The 23,286-nt window shown below is 43.0% G+C and overlaps 1 protein-coding gene and 1 non-coding gene across 4 annotated transcripts; one reads left to right on the top strand and one right to left on the bottom strand.

The window, feature by feature from the left end:
- Window positions 1-3,089: 3,089 nt before the first annotated feature.
- LOC121850765 lies at window positions 3,090-3,205 on the bottom strand. The gene has a single exon (XR_006085742.1). It is a non-coding gene; the product is annotated as a U5 spliceosomal RNA (small nuclear RNA).
- Window positions 3,206-8,403: 5,198 nt separating this feature from the next.
- Window positions 8,404-23,043, top strand: cdk7 (cyclin-dependent kinase 7). Of its 3 annotated transcripts, none has more exons than XM_007892092.2 (12): window positions 8,406-8,566; window positions 9,845-9,904; window positions 11,503-11,536; window positions 12,312-12,379; window positions 13,801-13,869; window positions 13,966-14,076; window positions 15,171-15,289; window positions 16,485-16,584; window positions 17,711-17,797; window positions 18,656-18,805; window positions 19,751-19,895; window positions 22,823-23,043. In XM_007892092.2, exons 1-12 carry the CDS (start codon window positions 8,501-8,503, stop codon window positions 22,849-22,851), a joined length of 1,038 nt encoding a protein of 345 aa, XP_007890283.1. In that variant the 5' UTR covers window positions 8,406-8,500; the 3' UTR covers window positions 22,852-23,043. The 3 variants fall into 3 exon arrangements, with proteins under 3 accessions (XP_042190823.1, XP_007890283.1, XP_042190829.1); XM_042334895.1 differs by having other exon boundaries at window positions 8,408-8,532; XM_042334889.1 differs by lacking the exon at window positions 18,656-18,805 and having other exon boundaries at window positions 8,404-8,566.
- The last annotated feature ends 243 nt before the right edge of the window (window positions 23,044-23,286 follow it).

Raw genomic sequence — 23,286 nt, 5'->3', positions numbered from 1 at the left:
CCATTTACTTCAGAAACCAAGATTCTAAGCAACAATTTTAACAACAAACCAGTCATCTTTAAGGTCTGTCTTGGATCTAAACATAACCATAAACGATATCTTGCATATTTTACTTTTTCTTTCACGTAATAATAATAATAATTCTTGCATTTGATATAGCGCTTTTTAGGTCTTATAGACATCTCAAAGCGCTTCACAGAACAGACTGTAAAGTGAATTGATTGAGAGCAAATTTCCTTCAGCTGAACGTTGACAAAACGGAAGCCATACTCTTTGGCTCTCGTCAACATCTAAAATCTCACGGCTCTCACCTCCTCCACCTATCCAACCTCCCACTAAAACTTTCCGAACCCGTACGCAACTTAGGGTCAGGTTCGACCCCCAAGTATCCTTCCTCCCCCACATCCGGTACCTCACCAGCACCGCTTTCTTCCACCTCCGACGCATCGCCCGTCTCCGCAAATACCTCTCCCCAAAAGCCGTTGAAACCCTGGTCCATGCCTTTATCACCTCGGCTGGACTACTCTAACGCCCTCCTCGCCGGCCTTCCATCCACTACTATCCATAAAATCCAAATCATTCAAAACTCTGCCGCCCACATTCTCACCTGCACGAAACTCCGCTCCCCAATCACCCCAGTCCTTGCCAGTCTGCACTGGCTGCCCATCCCAGAGAGGATCGATTTCAAGATCCTCACCCTTGTATTCAAGTCCCTGCACTCCTCTGCACCCTCCTACCCCTCTGACCTCCTCTCTCCTCAGCACAGTACCCATTGCCTTTGTTCCTCCGGGTCTGGCCTCCTCCTCGTCCCCCGAGTCCTCCGCTCCACCCTCGGCGGCCATGCCTTCAGCCACCACGCACCGAGGCTCTGGAACTGCCTTCCTCACTCCCTTCGCCTCGCTCCCTCTCTTCCTATTTTCAAGTCTCTGCTGAAGACCTTTCTTTTCGACCGCGCTTTTGGTCACCTTCCTCCCCCTCCCCTGACTCGGCCCCGGGATCCGTTACTGTGAAGCGCTCTGAGACGCCGTCCGGCATGGAGTGCGCTATATAAATCCAAGTTGTTGTTGTTGTATATTTGTGGGCGAAATAATGACTGACTGAGAAAATCTGAGAAAACTTAATTGTATCCTCAATCACAGATTGGTGGGAAAAGTTATAGAACGGATTACAAACTTTCAAAAGCTTCATGATATTTGCACATGAGCCCTTAAAGTGAGTGGGAGTAATCTTGGGAGTTGTGGTGAGAATATTACATTATTATGCAAACTTCCTGCTTGTTGGTCTCCCCAACTCCTCCCTCCATAGACTGCAGCTCACGTCACTCTCCAGCACCAGGCTCCGTGACCCTATCACCCCATCCTCGTCCGACTCCACTGGCTTCCCATCACACAGAGGATACAGTTCAAGATCCTGGTCCTCACTTTCAAAGCGCCTTCCTCCCCACTACCTCTGCGACCTCCTACCAACCTGCCCGCTCCCTCCACTCAGTGGGTTTCAGTCTGCTTCAAGTTCCCCCACCACGCCCAACCCACCATTGGCAGGTGGGCCTTCAGCCACACTGCCCCACCCTCTGGAACTCCATCCTGCAGTCCCTCCACCTCGCCCCCTCCCTTGCCTCCTTCAAGACCCCTCTCAAGAACCTCCTCTTCGACTGTGCCTTCGGTCACCCTCATCCCTCTGCCCTCCACCCAGCCTGATCCCGACCCCCAACTCAGGTCCGAAACGCTGATTGTCCAGCTTCTTAGGACGTCCTCCTGACATGAAAGGTGGAATACAAATATAATTTTGTTGTTGTTATTACTTATACTTTCACTTCACTGATACAAGTAATGTACTATACACAACAATCTGGGTTTTTAAAACTTGAAAATGCTGCAGTTGAATGTTACATAGTGTAATATTTTGTTATAACTCATCACAGTAAGGTTAACTTTAGTAAAATATATTTTGCTCAACATGCTACACTTGTTTTTCAAGTTGCGACTAGAATGTTTTTTAGGTGTTGTGGAACCAATCTATGTAAATTAATGCTGAATGATTTTAGTAGAGAAATATTTATTTTATTAAATATTTTATTTATTTGTCAGAAATTCAACATTTATCTTTTCTATAATTGCTAAAATAACAATAATCCTTGCATTTGATATAAAGCTTTTCACGTCATCGAGATGTCTCAAAGAGCTTCACAGAATTTAACGTAAAGTGGAATGACTGCTTTAAAAAACACCCTTTTGAAAATATTCCAATAGGAGCTTCGAAAGATATGGATATTGCCAACCAATATCTGCTGAATTTCGTGTGTGTTTGTATTTTACATGTAGCAATAACTGACCAAGGGTCCACTCTACAATTACCAGATTTGTTTAAAAAAATTGAAATTTGAAGATGATACATTGAAGATAAAAGCTACTTTCAAGTGGAAAGGGATTTCAGTGTGGCAGACCTCTAACCTATCATTTCCGCTGGGGGGGGGGGAAATTTTGCATTTACATAGTGCCTGGGCATTCTCAAAATGCTTTACAGAGACTGAGTGGAAGCCTGAACTGGGAAAAAGAGTGGAGGGGAAGGGGGAGGTGGCTGAAGGCGATTTGATTGGATCAGTTTTGAAACTGAGAAGGGGTTACATAGAAGGGGTTACCTGACTTGCTCGGGTGGTCGTGAAGACTTGGTTCAGGTCCACATGGACAATTTGGGGCCTAGAAGAGTTTTGGGGGTGGAAAATCGGGGCTTGTCTGCGGGGCCAACCTTTGTGCCCTAAGTGGAACATATTCGGTTGATGGAGGCGAGCGGTTCTAACCTCACTCAGTAACATACATATAAAAAAAGAAGCTGGGACAGGGACATATAACCTGGTTCTTGGGCTGAAGGAGGACAGTTGTCGTCGGGAGGAGGACACGGGTCAGACAGGGAACAACAACAGATCCCATCTGTATAAATGGAGCATTTACATGGAGGGAGGGGGGCAGGAGGACCTCTGGACAGTCAGGGATTAGGACCTGAGCTGTGGGGGTAGTGTCAGGAGGGAGGGACAGTGAGTGAGGGGCCAGGGGTAGCGTGTGTGTGAGAGTCTGTTCTTTGTTACTGAGGGAAGCTCTGCCGAGGCAGAGCCTAAAAAAATTAGTTTCAAACTCGTAAATGCTCCTCTCCACGGAAATCTTTAGTAAAAGGCGAAAGATTTATACGATCTGAAGAGAAACCAGAGCATACTGGAGATGACCGGCCCCAGCCACCCTCGCACCATGCCGCACACCCCGCCTCTTACATACAATGAGGCGGCATTCACGTGCTACCGTTTACCACCACGTGAACCATCCTGCGAATATATTTCGACGTCCTTTCTAACCGATGGGGAAACCACTCCGCCCGGTCGGCACCTTGGAAGAAATATCAGCAAACTCAACACGACTGTTTAAATATTCCGACCTGCAAGGTTTTGTGGGGCATGTTGAAGGCTCGCGTAAATAATGGGCCCTGAGGAGAGCCACCAGGGGGAGTCTCACTGACGAGAGCAGCAACTGCAAGATGCTGAAAGATTGGAGGTCGCCTTTGCCAAAAGGTTAAGATATTGGCAATATCTGTGTTAGGGCCTGAAGCAGGTTGTGGAGTCCTGGAGTTTAGTGGTTAGAGCACTCGCCTCGTGAGCGAGAGGTCCTCCCGACGTGAAAGGCGCTCAATAAATGGAATCTTGTTGTTGTTGTGTTGGCTTCCTGGCCAGGATGAGCCCTTGGACAACTTTCCTTACTCCTTACTGTTTTCCTAGCAGTAAGTAGGAACCCAGTTGTTAGTTGATTGGCAGAATGCTTTATGCTTTTCCGGGGGTAATGATCCCTTCAAAACATTTTTTTTTTAAATAATAATTTGGTCACTCAACCCACGACTGTTTGGGGACACTGCTGTGCGCAATTGGCTGCCACTTTTTGCCGACCAAATATAATCATTTCACTTTACAGTATATTCTATGAAGCGCCTTGAGACGTCTTGAAGACATGATAAGGCGCTTTATCAAACGCAAGGATTGCTATTAGTTATGCGGTGAGCTAGGTTGCCCCTTCTCTCGTGAAGAATTATCCAAATTACATTCCGTTTTAATAATAATAATCCTTATATTTGAAATCGCGCCTTATCACATCATTGAGACGTCTCAAACACTTCACAAAATATATTGTAAAGTAAATTTACCGTGTATTTTGTGGGCAAAATGGAATGTGAGTTGCCCCAAAGGTAACCAGTATCGAGGAAACCCACACTCTCAAACACCGAAACCCGGGCTTCAAACTAACAAAAGACAGTGCAGTCCCATATCTGTTCTCCCAACTCGATTAAGTCAATCAATTTTCTGGTTATAGTCCTGAATATCTGATCTGAGCGAAAAGGCCAAGAAGTAATAATAATATTAATCACCCTTGCATTTGATAGAGTGCATTTGATAGAGTCTCAACTCTGGCTCTCTGCCTCCATCTTCAATTCCAGGACAACTGACGTCTGACATCAAGTCCTGGATGAGAGCCAACTTTCTACAGCTGAATGTTAACAAGACTGAGGCTCTCCTGATTGGCTCGTGCCAGCACCTCCGCACCTCAGGCACCGGCAGCATCAGCATCCACGGATTCACACTCCACCTCACCAAGCCAGTCAGGAATCTGGGCGTCTTGTTCGACCTTCAACTGTCCTTTCAGCGCCTTGGGACGTCCTCCAGACGTGAAAGGCGCTCTATAGATGGAATCTTGTTGTTGTTGTTCTCCCCCATATGTGTGCCATTAGCCACTCTGCCTTCCCCCACCTCCGCAACATTGCCCAATTCTGCCGCTGCCTCACCTGTAATGCCGCCGGAACCCTCATACACGCATTCGTCACTTCAAGGCTCGACAATGGAAACTCCCTCCTTGTCGGTCTCTTCCAACTCTTCCCTCCACAAGCTGCAGATCATCCAGAACTCTGCAGCTCGTGTCCTCTCCCGCACCAGGCTCCGTGATCCCATCAGCCCTACCCTCACCAGGCTCCACTGGCTCCCCATCTCTCAGAGGATAGAATTCAAAAATCTCATCCTCGCTTTCAAGACCCTCCACGGCCTCACCCCCTCCTACATCTCTGACCTGCTGACCCCCTATCAACCTGTCCGCTCCCTCCGTTCAGTAGGGAGCCTGCTCCAGGTCCCCCGCCCTACCATCGGACAAGAAACCGGAATATGTTTTAACCAACATCACTGAAACGCGTAAAAATAATGAATGTTTTAATTTAAAAGCAAACAGTATATTTTATCCTCCCATATGTCCACTTGTCTCAACAATGCATGAGGCTTTTTGATTCAAAGTAAGAAACAAAAATGAGCATATTGCATTTGGAACGCCATCGTTTGTCTTTTAGGTGTTTTCCATCAATTTTCTTTCTCCTGAATGGACATGCTACAGTAAGGTTTTGTAACATTTCATATTTTTTCCCATGTAAGGACTCCTGATATATAAAAATATACCTTGCAATTGTGTCTTGTTAACATTGCCAAATTTGATTTATATATTTATTTTTTCATGTGTGAATTTTTTTTAACAAAAGATACAAATGAAGCCAACAATACAGTGATAAGAACAGAAAAATAATCTGGAGTTTAAAATGTTATTGGAGCTTTTGGATATGATGCTGAAGTGGTAGAAACCAGAAGTACTTAAAAGGACAAGACATCCGTTGATTTTTTTTGTGTGTTATGTGATTCCTCGATTCAAGAATTGTGGGGGTTGAGGAAATACATCATCAAGCTGTGGGTGTCAATTGTGGGTTCACGCTCATGATTCTGCACAGCAATTACAAATTTTCATCCACATATCAAGTGGATCAAGCAGCTCCTAACACACAGGAACAGGTTGAATCTCACCAGGGAACACATGCATCTCATAATACTTATTTATATAATCACACCAGTAGACACTTTGCAAGCAGTTTCTTGTGAATTCCCCCTGGTTACAGTACTAAAGACAGAAGGGGCAAAAAAAATGAGCCCAGAATTCTTTTATGAATATTTAACATAATGAAAAAAATATTTTTAGATGTACAAATTAATAAAACATAAGGGAGTAGGTCCAAAATGAATGATTTATAGCTATTTTAAGTCCATTTGTGTTTTTTGTTAGAAGTGCTTTGAGGCGTCTCAAAAACCTGATAAGGCACCATATCAAATGCAAGGATTATTATTATTATTAAATGTAGGGATTGCAGCCAAATGCAGCCGAAACCCTTGAGCATTCATTTGACACCTCCTGCCTGCATTACTCAAACGCACTCCTCGCCGGTCTCCCCAGCTCCACTATTCAAAAGATTCAGCTCATTCAGAACTCTGCCCCTAGACCAAACTCCATACCCACATCTCACCAGTTCTGGCCAGGCCCCACTGGCTCCCCATCACCGAACGGATCAACTTCAAGATCCTCACATTTATTCAAATCCCTTCACTCTCTGGTACCCCTCTACCTCTCTGACCTCCTCACTCTTCAATCCACCACACGGCACCTCCGCTCGACTGGCACCAGCGTCCTGCTCATCCCTCGCACCCTCCGCCCCACCATGGAGGTTGCACTTTCAGCCACTATGCCCCAAAACTCTGGAACGCTCTCCCTCAATCCTTCCACCTTGCCCCTTCTCTACCCTCTTTCAAGTCCCATCTGAAAACTTTCCTCTTTGACTGTGCTTACCGCCACCTCTCCCCCACCCCAACCCCCGGCTCGGAGTCAGGCTCCGCCACTGTTAAGTGCTCTGAGACACTATCCTGATTTGATAGGGTGAACAAGGCAAAACTATTTCCAATGGCGGATGGGTCGGTAAAATAGTTGTTAAAGGAAACAGAGAGGAGGTGAGGAGGTGAGGCGAAATTTTTTCACACAGCGAGTTGTTCGGATCTGGAATGCATTGCCCGAAAGGGCGGTGGAAGCTGATTCGATAATAACTTTTAAGAGAGAAGCAGATAATTATTTGGGGAGGACAAGTTTGCAGGATTATGGGGAGAGAGCGGGGGTGTGGGCTTTATCTGGAGAGCTCTTTTAAAGGAGCCGGCACAGACATGATGGGCCGAATGACCTCCTTCTATGCTGTATAATTCTATGAACAACAAAATTACATTTGTATCGCACCTTTCACATCGGGAGAATCTCCCAAGGCACTGGACACTCAGTGTTTCAGAGACGAGCTGGTGGTCAGGGATTGGGGAGGGCAGGGGGGGAAGGAGGATAACCGAAGGCATGGTCGAATAAGAGTGCCTTGAGACGGGTCTTTAAGGAGCAAGGGAGGGTTGAGGTGGAGGGACTGGGGGATGGAGTTCCAGAGGGTGGGGGCAGACTGGCAGAAATGACCGACCATCAATGGTGGTGTCTCGAAGCTCCTCACAGGATATACTGTAAAATGTATATTTTGTGAGCAAAATCCTCGCCAGAGTCCACTGGCTCCGTATCTGAACACATTGACTTCAAGAAAACTTCACAATCAAACCACTTCATGATGACCACTCCTCTGTTGCTAAGGGAGAGTTTAGTGAAGGTGACGGTTGCTAGGGAGAGTTTAGTGAAGGTGACGGTTGCTAGGGGGGAGGTTGGTGATGGTTGGTAGCGGAGAGTTTAGTGAAGGTGACGGTTGCTAGGGGAGAGTTTAGTGAAGGTGACGGTTGCTAGGGGAGAGTTTAGTGAAGGTGACGGTTGCTAGGGGGGAGGTTGGTGATGATTGGTAGGGGAGAGTCTAGTGAAGGTGATGGTTGCTAGGGGAGAGTTTAGTGAAGGTGACAGTTGCAGTGGGGGGGGGGTTAGTGAAGGTGATGGTTGCTAGGGGAGAGTCTAGTGAAGGTGATGGTTGCTAGGGGAGAGTCTAGTGAAGGTGACGGTTGCTAGGGGAGAGTTTAGTGAAGGTGATGGTTGGTAGCGGAGAGTTTAGTGAAGGTGACGGTTGCTAGGGAGAGTTTAGTGAAGGTGACGGTTGCTAGGGAGAGTTTAGTGAAGGTGACGGTTGCTAGGGAGAGTTTAGTGAAGGTGACGGTTGCTAGGGAGAGTTTAGTGAAGGTGACGGTTGCTAGGGAGAGTTTAGTGAAGGTGACGGTTGCTAGGGAGAGGTTGGTGATGGTTGGTAGCGGAGAGTTTAGTGAAGGTGACGGTTGCTAGGGAGAGTTTAGTGAAGGTGACGGTTGCTAGGGGAGAGTTTAGTGAAGGAGACGGTTGCTAGGGAGAGTCTGGTGAAGGACGGTTGCTAGGGGAGAGTCTGGTGAAGGTGACGGTTGCTAGGGGAGAGTCTGGTGAAGGTGACGGTTGCTAGGGGAGAGTCTGGTGAAGGAGACGGTTGCTAGGGGAGAGTCTGGTGAAGGTGACGGTTGCTAGGGGAGAGTCTGGTGAAGGTGACGGTTGCTAGGGGAGAGTCTGGTGAAGGAGACGGTTGCTAGGGGCGGGGCTGGGTTCGCCACGTGACTCCGCGGGGGGGGGACAGGAAGTGACGCTGAGCGGAAGCGGCGCCGCTGGTTGCCTGGCGGCCGGCAGTGATGGCCGGGAATGTGCGCTCCAGGGCCAAGCGGTACGAGAAGCTGGATTTCCTGGGAGAGGGTCAGGTGAGGGCTCGCGGCCGCCCCCCGGGGGCCGGGCAGGGAGAGGGTGAGGGAGAGGGCGGGGGGCAGTCGGGCTGCGAGGCTTTTGACATGGAGTTGGAGGCCGGTTTCAGGTTCAGTTCAGACCCTTTAACAGATGTGACTGTGTGTTAGTGAGAGGGGGAAGGAAAGCTCCCCCCCCCCCCCCTCCCTGTCTCTAACACCTCCTCCTCCCCCCAAATGGTTCTGGTGTTGTACGATACTGTTGGTCTCTCAGTAACTCTCAGCTGGTGAGGAGAAATATTGCTGCATCATTACTGCTCATGGCCGCTGCTGACAAGTGTGTGTGTGAGGCTCTTGGGTAAAGGCAGCATCAGACTTGGCTGCATCAGTACCTCCCCCACCCCCTACCCCAATGAATCCATGTGTGTGTGTGTGTGTGTATAATGTAAGCTCATCCAGAAGAACATTGGGTGAAATACCAGAAGATTTTGGTGTCTTGAAAATGTGTAGTCCTGTAGCTCAGTGGTTAGAGCATTTGCCTCGCAAGCGAGAGACCTGGATTCTATTCCTGGCGGGGCGAAATGTTTGGCAAGTTTCCTCACTCCACACGCCTCTGTTTACCGAGCAGTAAGTAGGAACCCGGTTGTTAGTCGTTTGGGGATTATAATCCTTAAAAAAACAATAATAATTTGGTCACTCAATCCACAACTGTTTGTGGGACAATACTGTGCACAATTGGCTGCTGCATTACTCCCACAAATATACAGTCAATTAACTTTACAAAATATTCTGTGAGGCACTTTGAGATGTCAAGAGGACGTGAAAAGCTCTATATGAAATGCAAGGATTCTTCTTATTATAAACCAAGCATGATTTGGTAATTTCCAAAGAGGAGTGGATACAAGGTTTTTTCTTCAGTATCCAGCATAAATTTGTAAGGGACTGTTACACTGGAAACAATATTGTCCCTTTGTCTTTAAAAACTTGCACAAGTGGGGAGAAATTCAACTTGGTCTAGCTTTAATCTATTTAGCATTTAAGAATTTAGCAAACTGTTGAATTCAGTATCCCCTTCTGGAAAACGTGTATACAAGTTGGGTGAGAAAAAGCTTCAGGCTTAAAAGAATTTGTAGGAAATCAGTATGCACTCAAATTCTATGTTAATATAGTAAATCTAGACCCAATTGAAATTTCTACCACTGGTATCCTAAACAGTTTATTATAGATGCTTTTAGCAGTGCTCAATATGAATATTGTTTTTTTCCTATGAAAAACAGTAATGTTGTTTTCAATTTGTAGTTTGCTACTGTGTATAAGGCAAAAGACAAGATCACAAACAACATTGTTGCCATAAAGAAGGTAAGCATATTTTTCACCTCGATTAATTACTTAAAAAAGTGAAGATTAAAATTTGAGGTACACCTCACAGTGATGAGATGTCAAACGTCACAGTCCTTAGACTTACTAATGACTTAGGTTTTAAATCTAATTGTAAATAAATGCTTAGCATATGATCATTTATCTGAATTATCTGAAAGTTATGTTTCATAGCTGTGGAGAAGGTCTGCCACAAGGAGTGTTATGTTTCCATACTTTGCAAATTCACAATGTTATTGCCATAAATTCAGTGCTACATTTGCAGTACCCTCCAATCGGGTTTCCGTGCTGTGAGCAGCACAGAAACTTTTCTGGTCAAGGTGACGAACGACATCCTGTCCATCTGTGACCAGGGCTCCCGCTGCCTCCTTGTCCTCCTCAACCTCTCTGCTGCCTTCAATACCGTGGACCAATCCATCCTCCTCCACCGCATCTCCTCTCACCTCAACCTTCAAGGTTCTGTCCTTGAATGGTTCAGCTCTTATCTCTCACACCATCTCCAATTTGTCTCCACCAATGGTTTCTCTTCCAATCCCTGCATAGTCTTGTTTGGTGTTCCTCAGGTCTCTGTCCTCGGTTCCCTCCTCTTCAATCTCTACTTGCTCCCCCTGGCGACATCATCCGTAGACATGGGGTCAACTTCCACATGTACGTGGATGACACCCAACTCTATCTCTCTGCCTCCACCCGCGATTCCAGGACAACTAACATCAGCCACTATGCCCCGAGGCTCTGGAACTCCCTTCCTCACTCCCTTTGCCTCGCCCCCTCTCTTCCTATTTTCAGGTCTCGGCTGAAGACCTTTCTTTTCGACCGCACCTTTGGTCACCTTCCTCTCCTTCCCCCTGGCTCGGCCCCGGGATACGTTACTGTGAAGCGCTCTGAGACACCGTCCGGCATGGAGGGTGCTATATAAATCCAAGTTGTTGTTGTTGACAGACTGCCTGTAGGACACAGTAAATCCTGTGAAGCACTCAGAAGGTGGAGGTCTGACCATAATAATAATCCTTGCGTTTGACATAGTGCCTCATCACGTCTTCGAGATGTCTCAAAGCGCTTCACAGAATATGTGTGCAGTGAATTGACTGTGGATTCATATTGTCTTGTTTAATATAATATAGGGATCTGAACTTTGGAGAATTATAAGCAAGAACGGTGGCTTAGTTTCTTTAGTTCTACAATGAACTGAACTAATTTTATGATTCACCTTCAACATTTACCTTGTACAAGGGAAAATTTTATCACATGATATACTGAGAGACCCAAGAAGACAAGAATGCTATCAGATCCCAAAGGAAAGTACATTAGAGCTCATATTTAAATGGGTATTTGAAGTGGGAAACATTTTAGGAAGCCTGCTGAAATTTGCAGAACACAGTTTTAGCCATCAGATTATTTTCATAGTTCGACAAGTTGCAGATGGTATCAGTAGTATTCTGATTGAATATGATGCAGTTAATTAATAAATATAATGTAGGCATCAAAAGACATCTAATTTCCTTGTGAATTGTCAATTTAAATATACTTAATTTCACTTAGATTCATTTCATTTCCTAATCCTCTGTTTTCTTTCTTTTTAGATTAAGGTTGGTCACAGATCAGAAGCTAAAGATGGTGAGTTAAAGGAGTGTATAAATTAATTCTGAATCTTTTAGAATGGACAAAAACATGAAATGAATATCAAACTAAGCGTTATGTATTGATGTGATGAAACCATTCTTGTGAGTCTACAGGATAATTGTGCCTTACTCGCAGACCAATCCAACATTCCACTTGGCTTAGTGTAGAAGAAGAGGCAGTTTACAGAGTACATTAGATGATGTCAAAAATGAGTGTAATCCCGGGAAACATCAACCTCTCTTAATGATTGCTGCACAATCCATTGCAAAAGTATTTTCTGTGTGAGAAAAGGCATGTTTTATTTAGTTTCAACACAGAAAAATATAAATTGTCATACAGTTGTGATTGCATTTCAAATACTTTTGGATAAATTCCCAGTTAATTTATTGAGCATTGCAGATGAAAATATTAGCTGCATATGATCTTTGTAATAATGATTATCCTTGCATTTGATATTGTATGTTGAGACACGCTTCATGGGATTTACTGTAAAGTTTCATGACTGAGTATTTTGTAGTCAAATGTAGGTACCTTTGAAACAGTTATATCTGAGAAGTATGATATTTCTGTATATTGGCCATTAGTATCAACAATGAATGATTTGGCATTGATTGTGTGTTGCATAATTATTTTTGTATGTACTCCGCTTTTATTAATTCAAATTGCACACTTTTCAAAAAAAAATGCAATGAATTGAAAATGTTGGTGACAATATAGGAACTGCTGGGCTAGTTACAATAGTTCTAACTCGTAATTATTTGTGTTGTAGGTATTAATAGAACAGCCCTGAGAGAAATCAAGTTACTACAAGAACTGAGCCACCCAAATATTATAGGAGTAAGTACAGTACAACTATAAAAACAGTTTACATTTATAGAGCGCCTTTCATATCAGGAGGACATCACAAAGCTATTGATAATGCTGGCAGGGTATAATAATTGAACACATTTCTTTTTGTTGGTTAAAGATTTCAAATTTCTGGGTCATCACTGACATCACTTCCCACTTTGAACATGAGCAAAAAAAACAGGAAGTGATGTTGCAAAGACCGTTGACCCGTATATCGACCATTTTGTCTTTTAGCAATGGGACCAGACGACGTGTTCCCTGCATACAAGCTGGTTGCGTGCACGCGCAGTCAACCCCCTCTAAAGTGCCCTTCTATAATGTGGATTGGGATAATGGGGATATAATGAGGATTCACTGTATTTAGTGCCAGAGAAGGAACTGACATCAGCATGGCCAGGTTGGGCTGAATGACCTTCTGTGCTATGGTTTCTATGAATACATAATAAACTGAGATAATAATAATCCTTGCATTTGATATAGCACCTTATCATCTCTTCTAGATGTCTCAAAGTGCTTCACAGAATATACTGTAAAGAGAATTGACTTTGTATTTTGTGAGCGAAATGCGGCAGTCAGTTGCACACAACAGTGTCTCACAAACAGTCGTGGATTGAAGTGACCGATTTATTATTATTTGAAGGAATTATTATCCCCGGAAAAGCGATCCGCCAACTGACTAACAACTGGGTTCCTACTTACTGCTAGGTAAACAGAGGCATGTTGAGTAAGAAAACTTGCCCAACATTTCGCCCTACCGGGAATCGATCCCAGTCTCTCACTTGTGAGGCGAGTTTATTATTGTTTTTGGTTTTGGAGGGATTATTATTATTAGGCGTGTGGAGTAAGGAAACTTGCCTGGAATTGAACTCAGGTCTCTCGCTTGCAAAGCGAGTGCTCTAACCACTGAGCTACAGGACTCCACTTATTCACAGGACTCCACTTATCTCACAGAACCTCACTTGTTCCCACAAACAGCTGTGGATTGAGTGACCGAATTATTATTATTTTTTTTTGAAGGTTTCATTACCCCCGGATAAGTGATCCACCAATCAACTAACAACCGGGTTCCTACATATTGTTATGTAAATGGAGGCGTGTGGAGTAAGGAAACTTGCCCAACGTTTCACCCTGCTGGGAATCAAACCCAGGTCCTCTCACTTGTGAGGCGAGTGCTCTAACCACTGAGCTACAGCACTCCAGTTAATGGGCAAGGATATAAAGAAATCCATGTAGTATATCTTTTGGAGACATGACATCCATTAGAAATGGGAACAAATATATAGTGTTTATTTAGTGCCCTTCACATGGGTGGGCAGCGTCTCAGAGTGCTGAACACAGGTGTAGTTTGACACCGAGCCAGGAAGAAAGGGGAGGTGTAACATTTTCAATGTTTTTTTTTCCCCCATTAGCTTCTTGATGCATTTGGCCATAAATCCAACATCAGCCTCGTGTTTGACTTTATGGAAACAGATTTAGAGGTAAGCTTAGCAGAACCTGGACTGTTACAATATTTCAGACATAGCATTGTTGTACCTTGTGATATTAAATTGTTTGATTTCTTTTAATAAATACAGGTAATAATAAAAGATACCAGCCTTGTGCTGTCACCTGCTAACATAAAAGCATATATGTTGATGACACTTCAGGGTCTAGAATATCTTCACATACACTGGATTTTGCATAGGGTAAGTGTTCATTGAAAATGTTAGGGTGCATATGTGGTACATCATGATGAGAATGATTATCTTTCTTTCCCTCTCCCCCACTCAAATTGTTAAAATAATATTCTCTTTGAATTCAGCATTTTTAAGGGTAACTAAAATGTATGGCTAATGTACGTACCTGTAGGATAGTCCTTTCTGGAGTGTGTTTGTTATGGGTTTTTCTCTTCACCTTTCTCATTTGGGAGTTTTAAGGAGGGCCAACCCTGCATCCATTAATGTTAATAAGGTAAGTGTACTGGCATGGTGCAACAAGATCATGTGAGGTGGTAGGTCAAAGAAGGCGTTATGATCTGTTTTATCTGGTCTTTACAAAATACCAACCCACAAGGAAATTTAAGTCAGGCAGTTCTCTCAGCAAATCTATGCTGTGTAAAAGCCGGAAGGTGGACAGGTGAGTTGTAAGAAGAGTCCAAACATTTTGAGCTTTGCTGTTTCTGTGCACATTGCAAGGGAATCTTTGCTGAAGATAATCCCGATGTATCTGCCTCATTAAAACGATGGATGCAGTAGCCTTTGGTTGTGGTTTATATGAATATATTACATTTAGTCAATCTGTGGTACTTGAAATTTGTATACTTATTTTATTAAAGGAATGTACTACAATGTGGGGATAATCTTCCTTGTACTAATGTAAACACAGAAGTCACTGGGAGCACGCAGCAAGTCAGGCAGCGTCCATGGAGAGAGGAAAATGAGTTAACATTTCATGTTTATGACCTTTTGGCAGAAAGATCTTTCGTTCTGACGAAAGGTCATAGACCTGAAATGTTAACTAATTTTCCTCTCTTCATAGATGCTGCCTAACCTGCTACGTGTTCCCAGCGACTTCTGTGTTTACACCAGATTTCCAGCATCTGCAGTACTTTGCCTTTTGTTCCTCGTACTAACGTTCTTTCTAGCTTGGCAAAAGCGGTCTAGCTTTCAAGATTGGTTCTGCAATGATATGTTTGCAGTAAATAAAATTGTATCCTGGTTTTGTCTGACTTGTCAAATTAATATGTTCACTACCTTTTGTTGTATTTGAATAAAAACATGTATTTCAATGCATTCTTCAGGATCTGAAACCCAACAACTTGTTAATAGATGAGAATGGAATTCTTAAACTTGCAGATTTTGGATTGGCCAAGTCCTTCGGAAGCCCCAATCGAGTCTATACACATCAGGTAGTAACAAGGTAACACAATATAGAGTATATCATATTATAAGGTAATACAATATAGTGTATGTACACACCAGGTAGTAACAAGGTCATACAATATAGAGTATGTACACATCACAAGGTAATACAATGCTGGACAACTCCAAATCAAATTGTGTGCGATAATGTAATTTAAGTGAAACAAGTTTCCAAACCAAGATGTGAAAGTTTGACCTGGTGCTATCTATATGAATTGTATCCACTTTTCTATTTAATTATGACATTTTCTGCAGTTTGAAAATGTAAACTGTGATCAAACAATCCACATACCATTGGTGCTTAGCTCTCAAGTTATTCATCTTTTGGTAAACAATCCCTAAAACAGTACTAAAGCTGAAACTCTCAAGCTTGCCTATTCAAGGAAACCATTTTTTGACGTTTTCATTTTGCATTTCACCAGTACAGCCTTCTGGTCTTACACCTATGGCATTAGGCAGCCTTGCTGCTCTATTTGTATGTGTTGGCTTTCATGCCTGGCTGTAGGATATTAACCAAGCTGGGATTCAGTCATATAGGTATGCTGTTAGAGACAGTGCTACTCCAGATTTCATCAAAGAAATTAATTTCTCAGATTAAAAAGGATCTGTTGGCCCTATTGTTTTATTCCTCTTCTTAGGGAATGATTGTGGTCTGGTAACTGCTCACATGTTTTTCAGCATGTGGGAAATTATTCCATGGAACATCATGTTCCAACATTCCTGAGCAAGGCCATCAAAAAAGATATTGGTTACAATTTACAGCCACTGACAAAGCTTTAGTGAATAACTGCGTTGCGATGGAAAAGCTGGATTAAGTCACAAATTAGTGAGTTTAGTATAACTCCCATCTTAATTCCTTCAATTATAGAGTTTTTTTTGTTTTTTAAAATAAGCCTCATACACATTATTGAGATTGCAAGAATTTTATCATAAAATTATCCAGAGATATTTGTTAGTACAACAACAACAAGATTGCATTTATAGAGCGCCTTTCACGTCGGAAGGACGTCCCAAGGCGCTGGACAGTTGGGTCGGGACCTGAGCAGGGGGGAAATGGTCAGGGTGAGGGGAGGGAAGGGAGGGAGCGAGGAGGGGGTAGAGAGTCGAGAGGGGAGCTGAAGGCATGGTAAATTATTTAGCAAATTTGGGGACTAGGTTTGTTTGAAATGTAAATTGTAGGGTATTTATTTCAGATGGTACAGATCACCAGAGCTGCTGTTTGGAGCCAGGATGTACGGTGTTGGAGTAGACATGTGGGCAGTTGGATGTATTTTAGCAGAATTGCTTCTTAGGGTAAGTAGCGAAATCTGATGTAGGTGTTCTGAATTCTTCCATATGCACTAATGGCTCCTCTGAAAAGAACTCAACTGTCCGTCCCAACTTTTTCTTCCCTTATAGGCATTTCTAAGTGTGTTTTGCTGAATTGGTACCAGTTTTGATGGGAGCTTGGATCTGCTTGCTTTCTTTATCCTAGATCTTAGACCCTCGATAATAAATTATCAATTTGTATGAGCTGGAGTAAGACCAGAGTTCAAGAAGTAGAAGAGGAGTGTTCTAACAGGGACTCCCTAACTTTCTGGGCTCAGGGCCCCCCAGGACATTAAGTATCCTGACTGAGGACGCCCCCACAGGGACTCAGGCTGCACAGGCTTCCTGCAGAGCAGTGAGGCCTCCCTCTCTTCACAACCTCTCCAAAGCTGCTCTGAAATACCTTGCACTGGAACCATAGGAATGCACTTTTCACATCTTCTCCTCAGGCTGTGCAGGATTCCATAGTCCAACTGGGCTTCTGTAGCCTCTGGACTTCCAGTGCGTCTCCCAGCCCCCCAGGAGTCTGCGGACCCCGTTTGGGAACCCTTGTTCTAACACCCAACACTGATCTGTTAGGTTTTATCTTCAGCAACTGAAGCATGGAAATGAATAGGAATATTGGGCTTATTTGATAGTATGGCAATGGCTTTTCTGTGCTTGTGAAGCGCTCTGAATCGTATCCCACCTGAAGGACACCATATAAGTGCAAATTGTTGTAATCAGTTTGTTGGCTAAGAATAGATAGATGATCAAAGTAACCATTGAGCTAGTTACTAGGATATGTAGCGAATGGCCAATGGTAGCTCGTTTCCATTATATTTTCCTTGCTGTGTAGAAGCCGCTGTCAATTGAGATAAAGGGACAAAGTGTGTGTGAGGGAACGGAGTGTGTGATGCAATACATTGGGCTACTTCATGTGACTTCTTACAGGTTTCATCTATGAATACAAATGTTCAATTTATTGTACACAATGGTTTTGAGAGCATTCTTTTGGGAACTAATTGCTTTTTCATTTAATCATTGTCCATTTTGTAAATAAATAGCTTGAGAAAAAGAAGAAAAATAGCTCTTCATGTCTAACTATTTGTAATTTGTACTGTTCAAACAGACTCCATTTTTACCTGGAGATTCAGATCTAGACCAGCTGACAAAAATATTTGAAGCTTTGGGTACCCCAACAGAGGATCTTTGGCCTGTGAGTTGAACTTTTTCGTACATGGTATTCCCTTTAGAGTACGAAAGCCGTATTTTAAACCAAATCATTATTATAGGACGAGGACGTGGATGTAAAATAATTGTCTCAATATGACACTTACAGTGATTGATGAGTTTCATAACCAGATTACTGTATTCATAATTCTCTGGTGAAGTGCTAAATCTCAGGTGATTTTTAAAATATGTATTAATCCAACACTTTGAAGGCGTACATACTCTAGTGATATTGGTGGATTCCCCAATACTAGAGGTGAATTTGCACCTTTTCAAGCAATTCATGTGGCTTGAAAAGGTGCAAATTCATCTATGCAATTACTATCACTGGTGTGAATAATAAGAAAAGAGAGAATTCGCAGCCTTTAGTGTTTAACACTAAGCAGCCACTAGATGGTAACCCTCTCCTACAAAACGGTGTCTCCCATCTTGCAGATTGATCAGCTTGAACATCTTTGGTGACCACTTTTAACATTTCAAATTGTAGCTGCTTCATTAGCTTAATCTGTTTGGTTTCATTTCTGTTTTCTAGTTTTGATCTGGGGAAGGGAAGTGAAATCTGCATTCACCCAGAAACAAAACAATTTTTTTCTAGATCAAGATGGAGATCTCAGGTCCCTTAGACCTAATGATCAGAAAAAAAATTGAACTGAAATGTTTTCTAGGACTCTAAGCACAAAAACAATCTTAGTTACACATTGAACCTAAATAAATCTCTTCATTATGTACCAGAATTGTTACTTAGTTAAATGAGTTAAATCATTGAAAAAACCACATGTTACATCTGCATAATTTCCTCCCCCACAATATTGACTCTTTTGCATTGTTCGATCTGTGTTTGCAGAGTATGACTAACCTGCCAGATTATGTATCATTTAAAAGTTTTCCTGGAACACCACTTGAGCATATATTCAGTGCAGCAGGGGATGACCTGCTGGAAATACTACAGGACTTATTTACATTTAATCCCAGCACACGCATCACCGCCTCACAGGTACCCACAATCTCTGCATTTGTTTGTAGCCTATGTGAAGTCTAATAAAGACTATTGTCCTAATAAAGTTGCAAAGAGTAAGAGAAGGTGCAATATAATAACAACAACAACAAATTATATGTGTATAGTGTCTTTCACGTCAGGAGGACATCCTAAGATGCTGGAGGTCAGGATCAGGAGGGGTAGTGGTAGGAGGGTGACCAAAGGCGCGATCAAAGTCTTGAGACATGCCTTGAAGGAGGAAAGGGAGGTTGCAAGGTGAAGGGTCTGTGGGATGGAATTCCAAAGAGTGGAGGCAACACGGCTGACGGCCCGATTGCTGATTGTCGGGTGGGCAGAGCAGGGGACTTGGAGCAGACTGGATCCTGCTGAGTGGTAGGGGAGAGATCAGGTTAGGTTGATGCCAAACTTGCGTTTTAAAATCCTATGGGCTTTTGGAGGAAAAAAGGCTGAAGAGTCAACAACAACAATAACAAGATTCCATTTATAGAGCGCCTTTCGCGTCGGGAGGATGTCCCAAGGCGCTGAGTTTACAGTCTAGAAGATCTAGAAAATGAATTGTTGGACAATGAGAAATTTTGAATGTTTTAAGTCTGAGAATCGCTGTTGATTTAGTTCACCAAGTCTAAATTGTAAGAGCATCTATAAGAAAGAAGTACTAAATCGTTCGTATGAAGCAATATTCCAGTCCTGTAACTATACTAATGTCATTTGTTGAATAGCATAGAAATAAGGTGAGATGGATATTGGGTGGAATTTCAGTTTCTCTTCTTAGAGGTTTGACCTGTATGTAGTCATCTCTCAGGAGATTAAGGGAGTCGGGGAGAGCCTACCAAGTTCTACATGGTCATTTTGATGTGCTGAGCAATCTTTTCTCTTATTTTCTTGGGGTCTTACTGACCACACAGTTGCTTCTCTCAATATAATGTAAAATTGTCTTTTAAGGCACTGAAGAATAGGTACTTTAGTAACCGACCAGGACCAACCCCAGGACCCCAGTTACCCCGACCCAATGCACCAACAGAAACCTTGAAAGAACAAGATGTTAAAGCAGCTATCAAGAGGAAGCGAACTGAAAATACAGAGACAGGTATGCTTTCCGACCTCTCTGTCTTATATTTTTCCAAGTATCAATTTTTCTCATTGTTACTTTCTAGGAAAGTACAGAGATGTGTGTAGGTAGCCATCAATACTCCTGATATCCACCACAAAGAAGAGGGTGCTAAACAACTGTCCCATTAGTGCTTTCCTTCTCGTTTCCAGTTGCTGGTAATCTTGTCTCTGAGTGTGAAGAAGAAGAAGGTTGTGGGTTGAAGCCCATATTTTTACCAATTGTGAGATCCATCATTCTAAATGATTTGGCATCCCCAATAAACCTAGTAACACAATGACGTTATAATAAAGGTAAATGGGAAGATATAGGTTACGAAGTTTGTGAACATGGACCACAGATTTATACTTGAGCAAGTTTATTTAAATTCACAATTCAGTACAACAACAACTCGCATTTATATAGCACCCCTCATGCAAGATAACGTGCCAGAGCACTTGGCAGTGTGTGTTTGGGGAGGATTAATATAAACTTTATCGAGAATAATAAGGGATACACATAATCAAATATATGTAATTTACGGACCTTACAACAACAACCACAACAAGATTACATTTGTATAACACCTTTCACGTTGGGAGGACGTCTCAAGGCGCTGGTCAGGGTACAGCATTTCAGACCCGAGCTGGGGTAAGGGGGGTAAGAGAGGGGAGGGGAAGGGCAATGGCCGATGGCATGATCGAAGAGGAGAGTCTTGAGGCAGGACTTGAAGGAGGCTAAGGGGGGGGAGAGGCGGAGTGACTGGGGAATAGAATTCCACAGCTTGGGGCAGAGTGGATGAAGGCTCTCCTGCCAATGGTGGGGCGGGTGGGTCGGGGGACGAAGGAGCAGGCCGGAGCCGGCTGAGAGGAGTGAACGGGCGGGTTGGTAGGGGGTTAGGAGGTCGCAGAGGTAGGGTGCGGTGAGGCCATGAAGGGCTTTGTATGTGAGGACCAGGATCTTGAACTGGATCCTCTGAAGGATAGGGAGCCAATGGATTCGGGCGAGAATGGGGGAGATGGGGTCATGGAGTTTGGTGCGGGAGAGGACACGGGCTGCAGAGTTCTGGATTATCTGCAGTCTGTGGAGGAGGAGTTGGGAATGCCGACAAGCAGGGCATTTGTATAGTTGAGCCTGGAGGCGACGAAGCTATGAACAAGAGTTTCAGTGTCCTGAGGGATGAGGTAGTGGCGGAGTCGGGTGATGTTACGGAGGTGAGGGAAGGCAGAGCAGGTCATGGCTTGAATGTGGGGGAGAAAAGGCAGTTGAGGGTTGAACAAGACACCGGGGTTCCTGACTGGCTTGGTGAGTTATAGTGTGCAACCATGAAGGTTCATGTTGCCAGAGCGTGAGGTGCTGAGGCGCAGGCGCGAGCCAAGCAGGTTTTACGTTGGTTTTACGTTGTTAAACCAATTCCTGATGGCTCAATGGGTAAATGTATCACTTTATGAATACAGAGATCACAGGTTTAATCTCTGATCTGTGCTGAGTTAGCAAATTTTGATCAGGACAATGTATTTTTTAATGCACAGACAGCAAGAGGCTGATAACTGGGATAAGTCTTTCAATTCACATATAGTAGAGCTAGATGCAGTCTTCCCTTTGCTCTTTCCCATAGATTTTTCCCCAGTGGGGTCCATATGTGTATTAGTAAAATGGCTCTGTATTGTTATGGCCAACAATCCTTCAGATCATTGACTGCTTAGCTGTTTGTGAGACATTACTATGTGCAAATTGGCTACAGTGATCGCTTACAAAATAGACACTATACTTCACAGTAAAATTCCTGTGAAATGCTTTGATGCTTTGTTTCCACATTGTGATAAGGCACAATATCAAATGCAAGGATTATTATTAGATTCAGCCTGTGGGAGAAAAAGTTGTGACATTTAAAAATTGCTGTATCTCAGGGAACCATTTCAAATAATTGATTGTTTTCTGTAGAGTCTCTCTCCAGTTACTATATGTTTAAAAGGAGCCAAGCTATCATTGAAGCAGAATTTATCTTTAGATTTAAAAAGAAAAAGTGACTTCATCCAAAGAACCTGAAGGGAAATGTGTGCTGCTTCCAGGATTCATAACCCAAGTGTTCTATTTTTAACAGTAAAGAATCTTTCTAAGCTTGACGCCCTTGTGTGAGGAGAGGTCTGAAGGATGAAAAGTATGCATGGCTGATTGAAAGCCCGTCCCAGCTGCCTTTGGTCTTCAAGTACTTATTTGTATGGAGCTAGATTTCTCCAAAATAAGATTTTTTAACTCAGTTTGTCTGTCAAACTGAAAATCTAGGCATGCATAACTAATGGGCTGTACATTAGTATTCCTAGCTCCAGGATAAGATTGAGATAAAGTTCAATTTTTTAAAAAATCTACTTTATCCCAAAGGAAGAGTGGATGTGCTTGCCAGCTTTGGAAGTCTGCATCTGTTTAATATAAATGAAAGATTTTTCCTCCACTAGCTTCTGAGGTCAGATAAAACATTTCCCCAATGTCATCAACCCAGTATGTCATGGTTTGGAGACCATCTAAAATGGAAGAGAAAGAAAACTAATGTGGAAATTGTCAAATGGCACTTAATAGCCTGTGACATGAAAATCTGTTTCACTGAGTCAACAGGGTCATTTGAAGAATGTGTTCTCCAGATGGAGGGATGGATGCATTCTGTTTCACAGAGACCTCCTCCCTCCTGTGTTCTTCTTGACTCCAGCATTCATGGACTTCAGAATAAGAGCAAATAAGATTGATTTGTAAAAAGCTTTCCATTTGCTTCTTGCAGTTTCTTGGAACAAAGGATTGTATAGGAAAAAAGTCAGTTGGGTTCCATTATAGCTAGTCTCCAAATAATAAAAATGTAGATACAATATAGGCCTGTATTTATAATCAATTTTGACTAACAGTCAGATGTAAATGTTATCCACTTCATGTTTTAGGTGGCCTGGCTAAGAGGTTAATTTTCTAACTCTTCCAATGATTGCTGCTGAAAATAGATCGAAATGGAACCGATATGTGAGAAACCTAATATTGCAGTTACATATTGTAACACACAAGAACTGAACTACTATGTACAAAGTACAGTGGATTTAAAGTATTGATTGTATACTTGTGAATAATGGTGCATCTGTATTTTTTCAATAAATGCTTCAAAAACGAAGATGACCTTTTCTCCTCTTGTATATGTTGTGTTTAAATACTTTAAATTGTGTTTGCAATACAACTGAGTTGCTTTGACACTGTGTCATGGATCATCCACAGCCCCCTTATAACAATTACCTCTCAAGTCACCTGCTGTGTACTTGGTCAGGACAAGGATGAGGGAGAAAAGCTTTGCAAAGCAAATGAAATAAAGAAAACATCAGATTCAGCAACAACAACAAAATTACATTTATAGAGCGCC

Source organism: Callorhinchus milii, unplaced genomic scaffold, assembly GCF_018977255.1.
Source record: "Callorhinchus milii isolate IMCB2004 unplaced genomic scaffold, IMCB_Cmil_1.0 Scaffold1, whole genome shotgun sequence".
NCBI classification, from domain to species: domain Eukaryota; kingdom Metazoa; phylum Chordata; class Chondrichthyes; order Chimaeriformes; family Callorhinchidae; genus Callorhinchus; species Callorhinchus milii.
The sequence above is the reverse complement of the archived record's forward strand: the minus strand, read 5'-3'. Positions and strand labels throughout refer to the sequence as shown.

What these genes read in the sequence shown, in the direction of transcription:
- cdk7 (XM_007892092.2), top strand. Translation starts at nt 8,501, where the DNA reads ATGGCCGGGAATGTGCGCTCCAGGGCCAAGCGGTACGAGAAGCTGGAT. An exon ending in TACACTGGATTTTGCATAGG is followed by an intron (nt 14,077 to 15,170) that starts GTAAGTGTTCAT and finishes TGCATTCTTCAG; the next exon opens with GATCTGAAACCCAACAACTT. An exon ending in ACACATCAGGTAGTAACAAG is followed by an intron (nt 15,290 to 16,484) that starts GTAACACAATAT and finishes TATTTATTTCAG; the next exon opens with ATGGTACAGATCACCAGAGC.